This window comes from Coloeus monedula (genome assembly GCF_965178545.1).
Source record: "Coloeus monedula genome assembly, chromosome: 10".
In the NCBI taxonomy this organism is placed as follows: Eukaryota; Metazoa; Chordata; class Aves; order Passeriformes; family Corvidae; genus Coloeus; species Coloeus monedula.
Window position 1 is genome coordinate 6,797,853 of NC_138790.1, and position 19,624 is coordinate 6,817,476.

General features: G+C 40.2%; 1 protein-coding gene across 1 annotated transcript in view; it reads left to right on the plus strand.

The window, feature by feature from the left end:
• The window catches only part of CLSTN2 (calsyntenin 2), a gene marked incomplete at its 5' end in the record, with an annotated part of 313,171 nt that overhangs the window by 226,292 nt on the left and 67,255 nt on the right, over positions 1-19,624 (plus strand). Inside the window, 2 exons of the mRNA XM_082288258.1 lie at positions 13,984-14,179; positions 15,785-15,993. Of these exons, the coding sequence (XP_082144384.1) occupies positions 13,984-14,179; positions 15,785-15,993 (405 nt within the window). The remainder of the gene's footprint in view (positions 1-13,983; positions 14,180-15,784; positions 15,994-19,624) is intronic.

Consider the following 19,624-nt stretch of genomic DNA (forward strand, 5'->3'; position numbering starts at 1 on the left):
TGGTGTAAGCAGCTCGTGTACCTAAAGGTTTACACATCTATTCCACTGTGGAAAGGAAACCAGAAGAAACCATTTCAAAAGACCAAGCAAGCCTGGCACATGATTGAAGTTGTATTCACTCCGTGGTGACTACACTTTCCTTTCCTGATGTTCAGGGTTCGTCTCCTTTCGAGCCAGGAGGTTTTTGTATGTTTGGGTTTCATTAGTATTTCCCACCTGCTCTCTGCAGTGCACACATACTCACACACACGCTCTTCTGAGAATTCCCAGAATTCTGGAGAAGAGAGGGGAAGGAGCTGCTGCTCTGCCTGAAATGGGCCAAGTGTGTTCCTTTCAGACTTCATCACACACTTGTGCCAGTGCCACAACTGGGAAGCTTTTTTTACCCCATTTGCAGAATGTGGTTTGTAGATGTAAAAGTTGGCACACTGGGTAATTTGAAAATCACAACTTGTGAAAAACATTATCATCTAATTCATCAGACCTATAATACTCAAAATTCTTCAAGGGTTACTCAGCTGCATATCTCCGTACTATTATGGCTCTTTAAGCCATAATGGTACATAATCTTCTAAGTGAGCTGTCATTGATTAAGTAATTTTGACAGCCATAATGTTGTGATTATGGAGCAGCACTAGGAGGATGATGAGGGTGGTTGCTGGGGTTTTTGCCAGCTGAGGCTGCTTATTTTTCATTAACCACAGAACTGGTGTTAATGCATTTTTGGAGTGTTTGAAGAACTTCACTCAGATGAGACTTAACTGCTTGAGAGCACCCTGTTTCTCCGGGTTCCTTCTGGTCCCCAGGAGAGCACCCTGCCCAGGGAGCCATGCCAGGGAAACAAGTGCATGTGCAGGTGGCCTATTTATGGTTCTGAATCCCAGTTGTTCCCAGGTGTTTGCTAGGTTTTGTGAGATGGCCCCATTGTCTCATGCTGTGCAGCTCTGCCCTGCAGACAAGAGCCCTGGCACAAGCATGGCTAATTTCCTGTATTACTTCATTCCTAGGAGTTCTTAAAGCAGTACTTTGTTTGTCACTCTGTTTCATTATTTTCCTTTGTGTATAAGTTCAGCCCAGTCTTACAGAGATAAAATGTTCTAAGTATTTAATGAGAGTAAAGATTCCTTGGGCTCTCGCTGACAACTGTTCGATCCCTCTGTGTTCAGATTATGCCCTTAAAGACACTTGTACAATTATGTTATTTAGCTCAAATATGATCATGACAGCCTGGTCTTTAGTCTTTGTAACCACCTGCAATTTCCAGTGAATTCCTGAGGAGCAGCATTTACTCAATACATCTGGAAATGAGTTTTTCAGTAAACAAGGCTGCTAATGATGTGTCAGGAGAAGCGTGATCCTGGTCACTCAGTGCGAGTTGTGTGCTGCAGGGCTAAGAGGAGAGGAGACTCTCAGTGGCACTTGTGTCCTCAGAGCAAGCAGGGGTGACCTGGAGTGAAATAACCCAATCAGTACAGATAGCACAGCCATTATTGATCATTCCTAGAAGACAGCTTTGCACCATATTCACTGAGAGAAAATACCACTTGTTAAATGAAATCAGAATGTTCAAAAATATATGGAATAAAAGCTAATAGAGAAGCTGCTTTCAGCCTTGACAAGCAGTTACTCAGTTCCTCCTTCCAAAAACACATTTGTTACCCAAAAATTCAGGTCTGTAAATGGCTGTTCTAAAAACTTTGTTGACACAGTGCTTGCTTCCCAGGGCTAGAGCTGAGCATTCACAAAGGAGTTCTGCCATAGCCAAATGCTGTTTGACCACTTGTGAAAGTATAAATGCAAATGCCATAAACGTTGTTGAGTGGTAACCACAAAGCTGGCTTTGAATTAACTTTACATCTTGATAAAATACTTTGTGTTTCCTACTAGATATATTCAAATTAATATTATAATTTACTTCAGAAACTGCAAATATAATTTGTTTCTTTACACTGCTGCGGAACAGTTAAATAGAAACTACAGAGATATTTATTTGCGCTTTCCGAATCACTGGAATGATTTATTATTGTGGAATTTACATGGTGTTACTTTTTTATTGCTTTATATTGCACATGTTTGGTTTTAATAGTTGCATCCTTCATTCCATTAATTTCAGATTAAAAATTAAATTGCAACTGAAGTTCAGCCATAGCTCCTAAAGCATAAAAAATAAGCTTTGGTCTTCACTTTCTAGAATGAAAGTGGGGGTGGAATACAGACTAAGTAGAAAAAAAATCTCTTAGCAAGAACTGTGATGTTACTCATAACAGCTGCTGGTAACTGTGAGATCTGTGTTCATTTCTGTACTACAACCTTTAGTTTTATTACACTTTGGTTTCCCAAGGTTAATTTAGCCTTCAGCAATTACGGATTTTAGCAGCACTCAGCAAGGGATTCCTTTTGCCATTGATATCAATGCAAAATTTGTAAATAATCTGTAAGACCCAGGCTGTGCTTTTAACTTCAGCTCTGTTTTCAGATAGTCTTTTTTTTTTTTAATGTGGTATCTCATTTGCTCAAAAAACTGATACAGAACTGTTCAGAACTTGGGAGTTCAAATTTTAAAACATTAAAAGGGTTTGCTATGCAAAGACTTATGTCTGTACTTAAATCCAGACCTCTCAAAACTCCCACAGAAGTCTTAACTCTTAGGGATGCAAAATATGCCGAAAGAAAGATTTTAAGTAATTTAAAGGAATAGGTCATAAATTTGCAGATATTTCAATGTAGAGATGAAACTGAAATATGTATCCACAACATGGTTTGTGTCATGTCCACTTCAGTCCACTTCTAGAGTTTTTGTCATTCCCTCAGGACTTCAGTTTTGCACTTGCAGCAGGGACTTACTCAAAGGCTGAACTGAGGCAGGTGATGAGGGAGCAATGACCCTGTTACATCCCCTGACACTGAAATGTTTGCAAGACCACACATGCTTTGAGGACAACAAATCCAGGGATTAGAAATTCCTAGAAAGTCCAAATTCACATAAAGTAGGAACTAAATCTGATGCTGAACTCCCAGGTCCACTGCAGCCTGTGACAAGTGCTATGTGTTTTCAGGACTGGCACCCCCAGTTTCTGACATGTGAGGAAACAAGGAAGAGTAATTTTTCTAAAAGTCACAAGCACCTCTCAGACTAACACAGCCAGAAGTGGGCAGCAGACGTGGAGTAGAAGTCAAAGAGAAAGGGCAAAGTCATTAAATATTTGTAGTGGAGCTGGCAAAAATATGATTTATCAAAAATATAATTGTACTGAAGTAGAAGCATTTTGTGGATTTTTTGATATTACTGCCATTTCTGCAGTGGTGAGGGGGTTTTTGAGAGGACTGAACTTTCTCTAAAAACAACTATTTTGACACAGCTCAGTTTCATGAAAAGTTTCAAATAGTTTTTAATTTCACATTGGGGGGAAAAAAGCTAACACCATCTTCAAAGCTGCTGAACAACACCGTTTCTGTCGTCTGTGGAGCTACTGCTCAAGAGGGCAAGAAATAGGATAACATCTAAGAGATATAGCAAATAAATAGGGGTTTTCAGTGGGTTAGATGATAAAAAGCACAAAAAAAAAAAAAAGCATGTTGAGATCACTGTGGCTTTGAATTTACAGTTTAGAAAGCAAAGCTCTTTGCATTGCTGAATAATTAATATGAGTAAGATATCCCAGTGTAGAATCTTAGAAGGGACAGAGCCCCTGTTTTTACAATGGAGTTCTTAATGGCTGTCCTGTATCTTTAGTCTGAATACAGCTGCAGTTCATATATCCATTAGAGTTATTTTCATGTCAGTGAGAGTATAAAAACCTTAATCTAAGTTTCCATATAGGAAAAGTTACTTTGTGCTAGTACTGACCATACCATTCCACGAGAGAGCTGTGTCTTTGCTCAGTCAGAGATTTCCTGGAGCATAATCCCCCCCTGCCATTATAAATACTGTGCCATGGGTCTGTGCTTCTGGAATTGCTTTGGTGGCTGGAGTCCCATCTGAATCATGGAATGTATCAGGACCTGCTAAGGTTGGCAGTCCTGCATTGAGAAACAAGGATCTTACTAAACTCTGAGTAGGAGTTCGTCACAGTCTCAGAAAAATCTGGGGTTTTGCAGTGCTTAAGCATTTGTGCTGCCATTAGGAGAACGAAAAGCTGGGAATAAGGAGCGATATATCAGGTAGGAGTTGCCCAAGGGCAGCTGGAAGTACTGAGGTAGTCAGCTCATACAGCTCAGGTTCTCACACCTCTCATGTGTCAAATACTAAGCCTGAGCAGGTGAAGGCAGCTCAACACAAAGTTGTGCTGGGGAGTCTTGGATTGCTGTGTCTGAAAGCAGGCGTTCTCCTAAACTGCCTGTGAGTGACACAGCACTGCAAGCCTTTTCTGCATAAAAACACAGACATTTGCTGTCTGCCTGAGCTCTGGTCAGTGGCTGGAGCTGTCTTGTGGGTTGTTGGATTGGTGAGGAGCAACCTTGGGCTTAAGACCAGCACAATATAAAAAGGTACTGACATTTCTCTTTATAAAGGTGTGGTAGGAAACATTAAACTAAACAGAACAAAAGAGGAGGAGACGGTGAGGCTCAGAGGAATAGGATGAACAGAATATATTTTTTTAGAAATAGAAAAAGCAATTCTAAGTGTCCAAACAAATTAGAGTACAGCTGATCTTTTAGGGAGATGTGCATTTACTTTTTCTTTTGATAAATTTTGTTATCTTTGCTATGTGATTTCCATTCTGATAAAAAGCCAGATGCTATAATTTTGACTGTTTCTTTTCATTTGAGAGGATGCTTTGTAGCAGAAGCATTTGTGTCCAAAGTAACTCATCCTGTCTAGAGATCCAGTCCAAATTATGACTTTACATCAGGAGCTGAGTATTTCAGATTGTTTAAAGACAGGCAAGTGGAAGTAAAAACAAATGAAAAAAAGCCATGATCAGGAGGAACCATATGGTACTCTTGTAACAATTAAACTCAGTGCTCTACTTTGCTGTGTGTCTGCAGGATGCACAGACTAATCCCTTGTGTCCAGGCTCCATGCCAAGATTAATGTTCCTAAATTTTTTATTTAATCCGCTTCTGTAAGAAGAGGTCACAGCAGAGTAAATAGCTGAGTGAAAACTTGAGGATGTGTGACCACTTTATCCCTTTCCTAACCTCTCACTCAAAGCCTTGCCTCTCACGTGTGTTCTTCTGGGCAAAAGGTGGAAGAGTCCTGAGACACCTAATGCATCTCTGACATTTTACTGTGTGTGTAAGCAAGAGTTTAGGAGCCGCTGAAAAGTTCCAAACTGCATACTCTCCCTTTGAACTCATTTCATGGGCTGCCAATGCCATGGAAGCTCCACAATTATTCAAAGGCATAATATTGGAACTATTTTATGGTTGTTATTTTTGCAGGGCATCCCTAGCTCCTAATACTTGCCTCTCTGGTTTGCATGGTTGAGTCTGCTGTTTAAATTATGTGCTAGCCAGTCCAAAGTTCCTGGTTTAGCTCTCAAGTTAGAGCTAGTTCATGCCTTTGATTCAAAAGAAACAGAAAAACTGATTGATCATTCACTGTGTGCTTTGAATTAGCTAACTATGCCCCAAAACAATGCCTTTAAAATTATTCAGGGAAATAATCATTTTAATAAATTCAACATTTTCCAAGCTGCCTTCTCAGAAATTGTCTGCCTTGATATAGGGCTCAAGGGAAAATAGTTTAATTAAAAAGTAAGGTTTTCTGTCAGTCTGCCGAGTCCTCTGCAGACTAAACAGCTGCTCATTTTCTACTCTGAGTGTGACGTGGTGATGTTCATTTTCTTATTTATCTCTGTGTATCTCACAAGGGAGCCAAATCTAGCAGGTCGTGTTGGAGCATGTATCCTGCTGCAGGAAATATTTTTGTTAGGTTTGCTTGAAGGACTGAAGGAATTCTGTAAGCAATATATATTTGCTAGCCAACATTCCTAATTCTAGGTCTTTATTTCATTTGAAGATCTTAGGAACATTATACATCATTAGCTACTTTCACATATTTTATTAGCATTTGTTCTTTAACTGCTCAGTAATACTTAGTGGCAGGAAATTATTGCAAGCATAGTAATAACCTTTTTAATTTTATTTGCAGACCTAGGTCACTCTTTTAGAAATAGGTCCACTTTTTTTTTTTAAAGGATATACACAGTAAATTGGGTCAGGGCCTCATAAGGCAAGTTATCTCCTGTTTGTCTCAGTGTAGACCTCACTAATCTAGAGGTGAAATAGCTTCGTGACCCACCTCTCAGACACGAACATGGAATTAGGGCAGTGGGACCATCTGGGCCTCTGTATTTCCTGGAAGAGAAGTGTCTGAAGCAAAGTGTGGTGTTTGATCTGCTGCAGCAGCAGGAAAGCTGCAGTTAAAATAGCAAACTGCAGCCTCAAGTGAGCACTACCCAAAGAATGCAGGCTATGAGTGAAGAAAACGACCCAGAGGTGTTTGTGATTGTTATTGACACCTGTGAAAAAGGAGAGCAGAAAATGACCCAGTTGGGAGCTGTGTAATTATGCTTCACTTGGCTCCTGGAGGATAAAGTTCCTTTTATTAATGTGCTTTTTCCACAGGCTTAATTACATGGTTGCAGGATTAATTTTTCAAATAGTTTATTATAATGTGGTATTCTAAAAAATGCCAAGGCAAATATTTCTTAGGGATGCTCATGTAACTCTTGAAGAGACTGTACTGTGCCCTACAGCACTGTAACTAAATGGAACAGCTGTTCCTGTGTGCTGAGTGCATGGTTGTGTGACACCGGATGCACTCCTGAATCCATGGGATACTTCCAAACACGACACTTGAGGCTGACAAAAGCCTTCCATTGCTGCAGGTGGGCGTGGAGCTCCACACACTGATTATAAAACTATACTTTTTTGGTACTGTTCTTAAAATCACACTTTCTTGCTTTTTTTTTCTCTTGAATCTTGCAGATTTCAGAAAGAATAAAAGATTAAGAAGTGTTTGAAATTATTTGCAATAGAGTGTTAATTTGGTAAGGGTTTGATTGCTGGGAGGAAGGAATAACAATATTTTATATTTCTATAGAAGGTGTTTGCAAAAGGCACAGTCAGTAGTTAATTAAGCACATCTTTATGTGCACAAACATTTATCTCCTTGTTACGTATTTTTCTAATCCACCTCAGTGTTTATTGCAGTTTTCAGATAAACATCTATCAGTTCTCCCTCATTTGAGGTGGAGTGCAGACCTGAGTGGGACGTGTTGTGCATCTCAGCAATGGGGGATTCCAACAGAGCAGTGTGGTCAGATATCTCACTAGAATCACAGTTTGTCCAGAAAAATCACACTTTTTAAGCAAGATTTATGTAAACAAAATTGTAGAGTAGGGAAACTTATTGTGGAGCCAGGAGGAAATCCAGATATCACTGCTGCTTTTATGCTGCCCACAGAACTATCTTTTTATCCTGAGCAATTGGTCCCTTCTTCAGTGGAAGGATGAAGCCTGGTTCATTTGGTGTGAGCTTATGGCAACAATGAATTACTTGAAGTGCAAGTGCAGTTTCCCCCTCTTCCAGTTTCAAATCCATGGAACAGGAAGGGTAGCAGTGGATTTATGCTCTTGCTTTGCAGAGCGTGTTGCCCATAAAATTAGATATGAGGAAATAATAAATTTTGGTGTTATGTTAAGGCATGAATACCTCCCTCTGTTCATGATTTCAGTATTGCTTCCCGGAATTTAGTATTTCAGTATCAGTTTAATAGCATGGACTTAACTGAGCTGGAAAAGCATATGCAGTAGTTACTACCTTATTTTTTTTTCCCCTATCCTTACAGATATTTTACATTTCTAATTATTATTTTGCCTCCCTTTCCCCAAAAACTGCCCTTTCCTCCTTCAAAACATAACCTTCTGCATTCTGTAATTATTTAAACACTAGCTACAGCCTGTGATAGAAAAACTTGTCAAAGCTGTAAACCTTCCCAGTGAGAGTCACTCAAAAGGTCACCAGCTCTGCACTGTAGGAGGTATTTGCAGGATTCCAGCAGAGAAACTTGTATACAGCTGTTATTGTGGAAGGCTGGATTAAAAAAAACCCAGAGAAACAGCAACCCCTAAAAAAGTTATTGGTAAATCTGACATTGACAGCATGCCATGGTTCAGTGCTGTGTTTCTGAGAAAACAGCAAATTGAGCAGTGTCCCAGCTGTGGTGCTTATTTTCAGGTGTCCATCCAACTGCCAGGAGAGATCTTTGCTGATAAATTTTCCAAGAACAGTGTGCCTTTGTTTGGATTTCCATCCACATGTAAAGCCTTAAAGATTCAAATTTGATTCATACTGACAGTACTTCAATTTTGTTGACAAACTTTTAGTTAGAACAAGAGGAAAGTCATGCCACAAGCAAATCCACATGTTACATAAAATTCTTGGAAGCCTACTGGTGGCATGTAGTACATGAAGAAGATTCATTAGTGTGGTGGCTGTCAGATACCTCTGACTTGATGGATCCATGGAGCTGAATTAAGTTCTTGAAAGACACGCCTAAGGAAAAAGCAGTGTTACTGTCATTCGTGTGCAAAGCTTTAGAGGTCACTGTAACACCTTGATTGTGGCATTTCTGTCTGTCCTTTGAATCAAAACTTGATACGCATCTGTCCTGAGCAGGGGTTTTGCCTCCTTCAAGGTGGGACTGGATTTGCCATGTGGTCCTGGGGCTTTGATTCTTAGGCACTTTGGGATCTTCCAGGGACTCTGTGCTTACCTCAGGAAGTATAAAACGGCAACCTTAATTTTAAATGAAGGATTATCTATGTTGATTTGCATGTCAGAGAAGAACACACATGGAAGTGTAATAAAAGGCTAGAGAGTAATAAAATTAGAACAGGATAGGAATGTAAAGGAGTGATTTTGTCAGCAGCAAACTAATGAAGCCTGCTTTCCTAGACGTTTGAGCTTCACGTTTGATTTACTGCTACCAAAAAGGTACAAGATAGAATTGCAGCTTTTCTTCTTATTGAGCTTTTAGAACACTTTCGTGTGTTCTGTTTGCTGTTCAGTGAGATGTGACCTCTTTGTCACCCCTATGCTTTTTCTGTAGCATCTCTGTATTGTGGAGCTGCATCATTTCATAGCACTTGAGGGAAACAATTCATCTCTTTAAAATGTAGTTGAAGTTAAGGAATGGTTTCAGGAACGAATGCATGTGAGTACATCACCACCCAGATGTGTTCTGGACACGACATTGTAAGCTCTGTTCCGTAAGGAATCATGGGATTGCCTAAGCATGCAATTATCACTAAGGTTGGAACGACCTTGAAAATCCCTGAGCCCAGCATTAACCCAGCACTTCCAAGCCCATCACTAACCCACGTCCGAGTCCCACGTTTCCATGTCTTTTGAATACCTCCAGGGATGGTGATGCCACCACTGGCCTGGGCAGCCTGTGCCAGTGCCTGACCCACACTTCTGGTGGGAACATTTTTCCTAACATCCAATCTAAACCTGCCCTGGTGCAACTTGAGGCCGTTTACTTTGCCCTATCACTTATTACCTTGGAGAAGAGACTGACTGCCATCCCACTACAGCCTCCTCTCAGGGAGAATTAGAGAGCAATGAGGTCTCCCCCGATCCTCCTTTTCTGCAGGCTGAGCCCCCCCAGCTCCGTCAGCTGCTCCTCATCAGACTCGTGCTCCGGACCCTTCCCCAGCTCCATTCCCCTCTCTGGGGAATGTCTTTCTTGCAGTGGGGGACCCAGAACTGGGCACAGTATTTGATGTGTGGCCTCACCAGTGCTGAGTACAGGGGGACGATCATTGCCCTGGTCCTGTTGGCCACACCATTGCTGACACAAGCCAAGTGCCACTGGCCTTTTGGGCCACCTGGGCACAGCTGGGTCCTGTTTAGCCACTGTTGACTGGCACCCCCAGGTCCTTTTCTGCTGGGCACTTTCCGGCCACTCTGCCCCAGCCTGGAGCACTGCAGGGTTGTGGTGGCCCAGCACTTGGCCTTGCTGAACCTCAGCCAACCAAGTGAAACAGCATTTGGTGATTCCTGATTCACATACAACTGCTGCCTTTTTTAACTATTGATGACGGTGATGAAATATCAGCGATCCCAGCTTTCCATCTGAAGTCTTCAGTATTCTTGGTGTAGTGAGGGCTGAGGAAGTAGCAAAGGGAGCTGTGAAAGGCCAAATAAGCATGCAGTGTTTTCTAATAATGTCTGAAATTGATTTCAAGTGAGTGAGGCTGTGTAGTTATTAAAGAAGTAATATTGAGGATTATTATTTCTACTGAAAGAAGTATGAATTTGGTGTTTCATATAAAAGGCAGTAATTTGTAATACAGTTTTATTGATTAAGGATTATAATCACTAAATTTTGCATGTAAATGTGACTGAATGTGAAACATTGTCTTTATCAATTTCCAAACAGTGGATAAATTTGTTGGTTATGTTTCAGAAATTATGAACCATTAGTAGCTTTTTTTCAGGCTATTGCAATTTTTACAGGGAAAATTATATTCTTATTATCCCTGCAGTAGTAACATATGGATCTCTACCAAGGCTTTCAGAATTATAAGAATGTAAACTTCAAAATTAATAGGTGCTTATGCCTAATGCTAGTCTGAATGATTTGAAGAAAAAACATGTCCAGAGTTTAGTTAAAATATGCATTAAACTGAAACTCTCAGCAGAGTTCGACTGGAAGCCCGCAGGATGTGCATCCTGGCCTGGGAGAAGAGATATTTTCCCTCTGCCCTGGAAGTTGCTACAGGATCTCATGAATGTGCTTCTACCTTTGCATGGTGTCACCATCTTATCATTTTTTTAGCAATTCAGTGCTACTACCACTTCCATGGTCACAAAATCCTATATCCACCTGCTCCCCAACCCATTCAAATGAAATGAAGAAAAAAGCACAGGATTTTGCTGGGTTGTCTGTTGGGAGAAAAACAATGTCCCGATTTGTACTCTCATTATTTCAGCCTTGCAAAGGAGAAGGGGGGAAGGTGGTGCCAAGGTCCTGCAGCTTCAGTGGTGAGTCTGAGTAGGAGAGAAACTCTGTCTCCTTTTGCTCCAATGAGTTACAAAACCATACTTACCTAAGCTTGGCACAATTCCCATTGACATCATGTAGGTCTGAGGTTAGCTCAGCTGGGTTGAAATAAAGTCCTGTAGCTCTATTTATTAATGAGAAATAGTATCTGTTACACTTTAAAGACACTATTTGTAATGGTTAGTAATAGTCGTTCCATGTATCTGTCAATGGGTGTGTGTCTGGCAGTGGACCTTACTTAATTTTCTGCTTTGTTACAGCTCTTACAACTCTGTTATCATTTCCACTTGCAATACAGCTCTTAAGACACCTTTTAAAAAACATCATGATCCTATAAATTTTAATTTTCCACAGTGTTAACTAATTTCTTTGGAAACAGGAGTAGAGCCCTTTTTTTTGAAAAAAATTCTTATCCAGTTTTTAAAAACATTTGCAGTTGTTTTCATATAAGTAGGTTTCTGTAGCCACATTCTGGAAGTCAGTGTGGGTTTTTTTGGTGTGTATTTACAAATATCTCACCGTATCCAGGCAGCTGTCATTATTTTATCTTTGGCAAATGGGAATATGGAGACAAAATTAGAGTTATATTCAAAGCTGGAGCATCTCGCATAGGAGCGGGATATAGAGACTTCTAAAATATGTGATGAGAACTAATTGGAACATGTGCTGCTCCTATGATTGCTTTGCATTAGGGCTCTGCCTTTGGAGAGGGAAAAATGATAAATATTTAGATAAGGGCTGAGAGAACTTTTTTCTGCCCAGAGCTATTTCTGTTTTTTAAGAACGGTAGCTTGGATGTCTGTAAATGCTGTATGGTTTGCAATCAAACAGTGGATCAATAAAATAATAAACACAAACCACAGAAGTTAGGATTTCTGTTGATGGATTGTGCATCTCAGGAAAACTTCATTAAGAAACTATGAAGGCCAGTCTTCACAGAACATAACAAACAGTATTTTCCATTAGACTTCCCATGTTTGCACTGGCTTATTTTGTATTCAATTAAAATAGCACTGAAATCCACAAATATCATTTTAGATGAATGTTTTGTTTTGTTTTGAAGTTACAAGGAAATTAGAATAATTTTTATCAAAGGTTGTGTTTAACAGCAGTGGGATACAAACTCAGTGAACAGTGCCCATGGTTAAAGCTGAACAAGCTGCTTCACTTCAGCCTTCTCTTAATCTCATGTTTTGGTCCCTGTGCACAGTTCATTACCATTGTGCAGCCTACTTTTATGGATGTGCAAAGTGTTAGTCTTTTTCAAAATCTGATTCTCGGGGTAAAGTCCATTGCTTCTTCTGTAGCCCAAATATCTGAGTTCATTGAGGGTGAACAGCGGAGCGATTGGAAAAGAGCACGGCTTTGTCCTGGGAAACTCCATGGCCCTTTCACACCCCTGGAGGGAGGGGGTGCAGCAGGAAAATGTCTAAGCAAATGCTTTTTGGACGTTTTCAGAGCCTTATAATTACCAAAACAACTGTGTGCTGATCCTATAAAGACATTTGTAGGATTGATTGCAATTTTCAAGTGTGGGATTTGTCTGCCTAAATGCCAGTGGATGTAGCTGAGCAAAGCTTCGGCTCCTGTGGTCATAAAGGGAAGCCTGTGTGATGATAGTTGAGGGAATATTCTAAAAATCCTGTGTTTCTACCTCAGTGTAGCTAATCCCCACCCTCCCTGCACATGCACCCTTGCCATTTTTTATTTTTCACACATAATAGGAATTATGAGCCTCAGCACTTTTTATAAACTCGCTGTCTGCTCTCTTTTGCAAAAATAAACAATATGTTGTAATAGAGAAAGAGGAGCCAGGCCTGAATTAGAGGTCATAGATTCAGAGTTAATTTAGAATTTGGCACTCGGCTCAGCTATGATTGGCAAGGAGATTTCCAAAAGGCTGCAACTGTAAATTGGAAATAAATGGAAAAGGATTATGTGAGTGGGAGACCGCTTTGAATCTATAATGCATGTCCCGAGACTGACTTGCTCATAAAACAGCATGTGTTTAATGTGTCATAAAAATATTTAAGTCACATTGGTCTTTGTATAAATATTTCATTTTTAAAGTTGGATTCTGGAATGGTTAAAAATGAACTCGGTGTGCATCCTTGCTATCAGTATGATGGATAAAAAAAGGAACACCAGAAACTGTGTCTTTTTTCCCTTTCCAGACTCATATTCTCACAAGATTCTTTATGTTGTCTTTTGTGACCAAATCAATTTTTTTTAGTCCTTGCTATATCATCTGTTTTGGTCTATAGTACTCCTCTGAGAGATGCTATGGATCTATTATATTAGGAAACAGTTTGGAGGCAGAGTGAGCTACTGCCAAGAAGGCATTCATGTATGAGAGTGTGAATGTGGGTGGGTGACTGAGATGTCCAAAAGGGACACTCGTCTGTGTTCCTTCAACCACTTCTGTTCCAAAGATGATGTATGTCTGTAAATAAAGCAGGATGTATTTTGAATGTGCCCATGTTCTGCACCATTAGATTTTCCACTGTTGGGAAGCTAAACTGCAAGAATCTGCACATCTGCTACCACCTGGCAGCTCAAGTGGCTCAAGGAACAACAGCAGTTAGAAAAAGACCACCTCTGAAGTATTATCTATTTTTCTTTTTGCTATTTTCTTTAAATAAATACAGTCTCTTAATTCAGCTCAAAAATAACTTAGCGCAGTGTTGCTGTTGGTACCATATGGGATGGCCTCTGGGGCTTTCAGAAACCATTTAGTACTGACAGAGGAAGAGGGAGGTGTGTGCCTGGAGCTGCACTCAGCGCATCCCACTGCACAAGCACCTGCTTAATGGCCCTTTTGGATGCATAATGACCTGCTGCCTGAGTCTGTATGTCCCCCCTCTGTAACAGCAGGTGAAATACAAATGAACTTTGCAGGTGTCACTCCAGTGCATAAGACTTAGACCCCCCAGTTATGACTGCTTTGTGCTGTTCCTCACAGGTGAAATATGTGCTTTTAAAATCCATGGGCAAGAAATGCCCTTCGAGGCTGTTGTGCTGAACAAGACATCTGGAGAAGGTCGGCTTCGAGCAAAGAGTCCGATTGACTGTGAACTGCAGAAGGAATACACATTCATCATCCAGGCCTATGACTGTGGATCGGGACCAGGTGGAACAAACTGGAAGAAATCTCACAAGTAGGTGAAAATGAGGAGAAATATTTTTTTGCTTTGGCATACATTCACTCTACATTATATTATTGTCAGGTAGAAAGCAAATAAGATGAACTATTGTTGCAATATTCTACCCATTTTTTCATTCCTTTTTCCTATTAGAAGATATATTCCTTTTTGTTTGCTTCAGTTAAAGCTTTTGACAGGATCCCTGTTCAACTGGGTAAATGCATCTCAGTTTTGGTTTATATTTTCCATTCTTGCTTTCACGTTGAATACATCCAGGTCATAGAAGCTGGCTTTCAATTGATAGTCACAATTTTTAAATAGGTTTTCTCTCTGTTCATCTCATTTCAAATGGTAAGAAAAGAGGAATCATCCCATTTCTTTAGTATATTTATGTCAAATGCTGAGTAGTGTCACGTTTGAACAGAGTGTCTCTGACCTCAGCTTTTGGACAGCGAGTCTCAGAGGAACTAAAATCCTCTGAAGAGGAGTCTATTGAAGGTCAGAAGGTGGTACTTTTTACCATGGAGCCAATTCCCTGCATAAGCTTAGGTGGTACAGTGCCTTTTTTCCCTTTAAATTCATGAAACTAAGCTCCAGACTATTTGTCATTAAAGATGAATTTAACTCACGTAGATGTGTAAGTGCTCTACAAATTGTTCGTTTTGCTGAGAGCCATTATAAGAAATGATTTATAGTAATCATTCTTCCTTTTGCTCACCCAGGACACATGACAATTAAAGATTTAATTAGGTCTGTAATGCATGCTGAAGTTTTCAGGATATTTAAAAAGAATACAGATTTAGGAGGAAGCCTGCAATAGCAGATAACCATCAAATCACAGAAACAGGTTTTGCTTCACAATACCAAATTTTAGTACGTTCCCCCCTCTCCTGTCAGTAACAATCTGGTAGAAATCCACTTGTGGAAAATTTTAGTTTAATCTTGACTAAATGAAATGTGGCCCACTGCCACCAGACTTTGTCTGGTAGCACACACACACAGAGCCACGCTGTCTGGGGTCCCAATGTTTACTGTGGCTCTGCCATTGCTCTAGAACATCCCTTCTGTGTCCCTCTGCTCCCCTGCCTATCAAACCAAACAGCAAGCAAATCCTTCCAACAGCAAGGCCTTTAGAGTTTGCTCACTAAGGGCCTTCATGGGTTGTATGTACAGTGTTGTAACTAATTGAAGGATTAGATAATTATCATCAGCAGAAGGTGAGAGCCTTATGTAATATGGAAGAATGTTTGTAAACTGATCATTTTTAGGTGCATATGTAAGACTACTGTGATTTTTTTTTCCTCTCTCTTGCTTATTTTACCCTGTAATGATATCATTGGCTTTCTGCTGGGGTTCAGTTTTAGGGGCAGATTTTAATAGGGAGCACTGTGAAACCCTTTCCCTATAAGCCAGGGTAATAGACTTTTACCTAGTGCCACATTAAGATACTAAATTAGGCAAATTAAACATAAAAACTCAGTAATATCTCGTTTTAATAGGGGCTTATATAGTTTTCTAGATATATTTTGTTAGTCTTTTCAAGTGTTTTAAAAAGAAACTGTTAGTGAGGTGTCACGATAAACTAATTTTTCTGTTTGATCTTCTGTGTGCCTATTTTAGGGCAGTGGTCCATATCCAGGTAAAGGATGTCAATGAGTTCTCCCCAGCATTCAAGGAGAGCGTGTACAAGGCCACTGTGACAGAGGGGAAGATCTACGACAGCATCCTGCAGGTGGAAGCCATAGACGAGGACTGCTCCCCCCAGTACAGCCAGATCTGCAATTACGAGATTGTCACAGCAGATGTGCCCTTTGCCATCGACAGGAACGGTGAGTGCTGGCACAGCAGGGCTGTCTGCAGGAGTGTCAGTGCCTGTTGGGACGAGCTGATCACCTGGCTGGAGAGTGAACTCCAGAGAGAAATCCTGTTCTCATCTCCGAGAATGGAGGAATCCTTATGCTGAGAAATTCCATCCCTTTTGTCTTAGACTGGGGCAGACAGCGATGCAGTAATTTCCTGTGGAAATTAAGGCACCAGATCAGGTGACATGATTCTTGGTCACTCAGTCCATTCTCCTAATTGTCTCAGATCCTGTTTCCCATCCAAGTGATGGCATTCCCCAATGCAGCATGTATTCCCTAATGCAGGGTTTATTCACTGGATTACAGCTAGTCCCATTCCCCTGTACTTCCTGAAGCAGAGCCTGAATATTCAATATTCTGCATATGTGTATTGGAATATGCAATATTCTGCGTATGTGTATTGATAAAACTTTTAGGATCACAGGTCCACAGACCTGCCCACTTGTGGTGCTTCCTGAAGTGGATCCATTATTCTGCAGCATGGAAGAAAATGTGCTTTGGAGAATTAGTAGAATTTTTAAATTTGTTTGTTGTTTTTAGATGTCTTTCTAAGGTATATAATTTATATTTTAGGGAAAATAATAAACCATATTAATTTTTCCATATGCAGTGGTTTTTGACCTTGGTAGCCCTGTATGTCAGCTTCCTGGAACAGCATAGAACATGGAACTGAGTTTGGGAATGGTGGCTGAGCTGCATGAAAAGTGTGCGGAAGATCCTTTCTCCCATTCTCTGCTTGCTTCCGACAATACAAAATACTTTCCCCAGAAGAAACACCCTGTGTACATAGCCAGCAGTGCTCTGATTTATCTCCCCTAGCAGAAGCATTTAATCCATGCTGTTTGTAGGAGGAGAGTTCAGTTTGGAAGTTAAATCTGATTTTTGGCCAAATTGTAAATTGAAAGCATGCATGGAGCTACAGTTTTCTCTGAGCAGTCATTTTCATGTTGGGATCTTTTATAAAATCTCTTTACCCCGTTCAAAAGTTATTCATCTGTATTTGTGCAGCTCTTGCACAATGCACAGGTGAGCATCAGAAGACAGTAACCTGTTACATCAATAAATTGTACTGACTTTGGGGAAAAATCCATCTCATTATCACTCGCTGGGAAGCAAAGGTATGGTATAGGAAGTGCAATCATGAGGAATATGTTTGTGTTTGGGTAAATGAGGGCAGCTGGCACAGTAATCCTGAGGATTCTCGAGAATCCAGACAACTGCACAAAGGATTTTTTACAGCAAGTGGGCATTTGGAAGTAGATATTTGGAAGCAGTTCCCTAGAAGCTTTTCCTCTCTGTGGATTTTTATTAACTGTGAGTTTTCCCATGTTGTCATAAGAGAAGGTTCTCTACGTCTCTGAATCAATTTTTTTCCATAGGTCCACATGACTTGCCTGTATGGAGGGGTGGGTACTTACAGAATTCACAGGTTATTTCATAATTTCCTGCCAGGTTTGTGGCAGATATAAGCGACAGAGAATACCCTGAAATTGGTGTGATACAGAGGAGTCATTTCTACTGCTCGTGCCTTTTCAGCTCCTATCACACAGAGCAGCTGCCTCAGGAGTGATTGTGTCTTTTTGCAGTCAAAACATGATCAAAAGCATGGGAAATGTCAGGAATCCTTGGTTATATCTTTGTCCTTATGTGCCTGGGACCTGCTTTTCAGCAAAGGCAATGAGAAAATCATTGATTTAAACATGACTTTAAAGCCTGCAGTGAATAATTGGTATAAGGTTGTAATACTTGCAGTTTCTTGGTCATGAATTCAATTAATATTTTTGATCTATTTGTTCACTAAAAGAGCAGTGCTGCCACAACCAACAGTAATTGCAGTCTAATTTGCAATTTTTAAAGATAATGGTAATTGCTTAAACCCACTGGGATTAGAGACAGAGTTAGAATAGATGGCTACACTTTTATTTTGTGACAGAAATATGTTGTTTAGTTCCAACACATTTCACTGCTGAGAATGTCTCTCTGTGGCAGCTGATATAAACTTTCTCTGGTGCAAATTCTTTGGAAACATGCCCATTTTTGTTCCCTATAGGGTGGTTAAAATAGATGTATGAGATGCCTGGGACTGTCTGTTAATACTGTGCTAATGAGGATTTTGTTAACGGGTTTTTTTAGCCATTGTGAAATACAAATCTAGGTTCTTGCGTCTTCTGCAGGTTGTGATTTTTTTATGCTTTTCAGTTACCTACACGTGGAGCTTCATTGCTCAGAAAGAGGATAAGCAGATACCTTAAAATCAAATCTAAATACTGCAGGGGCCCCAAAAGATGGAAGTGGGGGTGAATTGTGAGAAAATATGCCATTGTCTGCCCCAGATGGTGGATTTTTTCATGACCAACATACGAAACTAACCCCAAACATAGGTCTGTAAAAAGATGAAGCTATTCTACCAGCTCTATTTCTTTTGGCAGGTCATTGTCTTGTTACGTAAAACTTATTTCTTGTCCCTAGATCCATGCATGGAGCACTTTTTGGCCTTGAAAAATTGTATTATGCATTGGGGAACATTTGCAGAAAGGCAGAGAGAGCCCTGCAGGCTGTGTTGGTGCACAGACTGCCTCATCCCCACTCCATGGCGGGCAGGAGTGGGTGGGCACAGGAAGCAGCATCAGCTTAGGGGTATTTCCTACAGGTCCTTGTAATGTAGGCACTTTGGGCAGGTAATAGAAAACTTCACAGTTACATTTGGGAGCTCTGGCCCTTGGTATGTAATTTCTTTGTGAATAAAATTACTTTGTGTTCTGAAACTATAGCACTAATAAAATTTACTCTTGTATATGATGAGCTCAACTTGGAGGGTAATGAACTCTTAGTCATAAAATACAGTCAAGTAAAGGCAAAAGACAAATTTATGCTTTGCTGTGCAAAGAACTGTGATTAAATGTATAAGGCAAAATATGTTTTAAAAGTACTACTGCATTCAGATCAGTCTTGTTTTCTCCTTAGCAGAGAATCCAAATCAAGTCAGTTATTGTATCAATATTGTGTTGGCTTTTTTCAGGTGACAGAAAAATTAAACCACAATGCACAGATCTGTTGTAATGCCAGCAAAACCCATTTCTATTGACATATCTTGTGCTGTATTTGTCAGGGATTATGGTCAGATGATCAGAGAGCTCAGGTATAGATACAAATTCTGTCACGGCTCTGACCTACTCTCACCTAAAATGGGGATGACTCTTATTTGCCACCCACCTCTGGGGAGCACTTCACAAATACGTGTTCAGACTGGTCAATGTGAAGATGAGATAGGGGCTGGTAGGTTTCATCCTGGATAGGACAGGACCTCACAAGGTCCCCCTTTACAGCACTGAGAGCTGCGGTAGGAGCTGTGCAAACTTCATGTTGCCAGAAAAGTAAAGCCAAACTTTATAGCTGAGCATCTGCATTTGATATTTATATATTTATTAAGTGACAGATACTTTCCATTATCATTTAAAAATGAATCTTTTTTACAAGAAGAAATTCTAACCCTTCAATGACTTAGTAACTGTGGAATTTAGGAGGGAATTACCATATAAAATCAGTCAAGTCTTTCCCCATTCTCGTGACTGCTCCAAAGTAAGGTGAAAGAGCCATA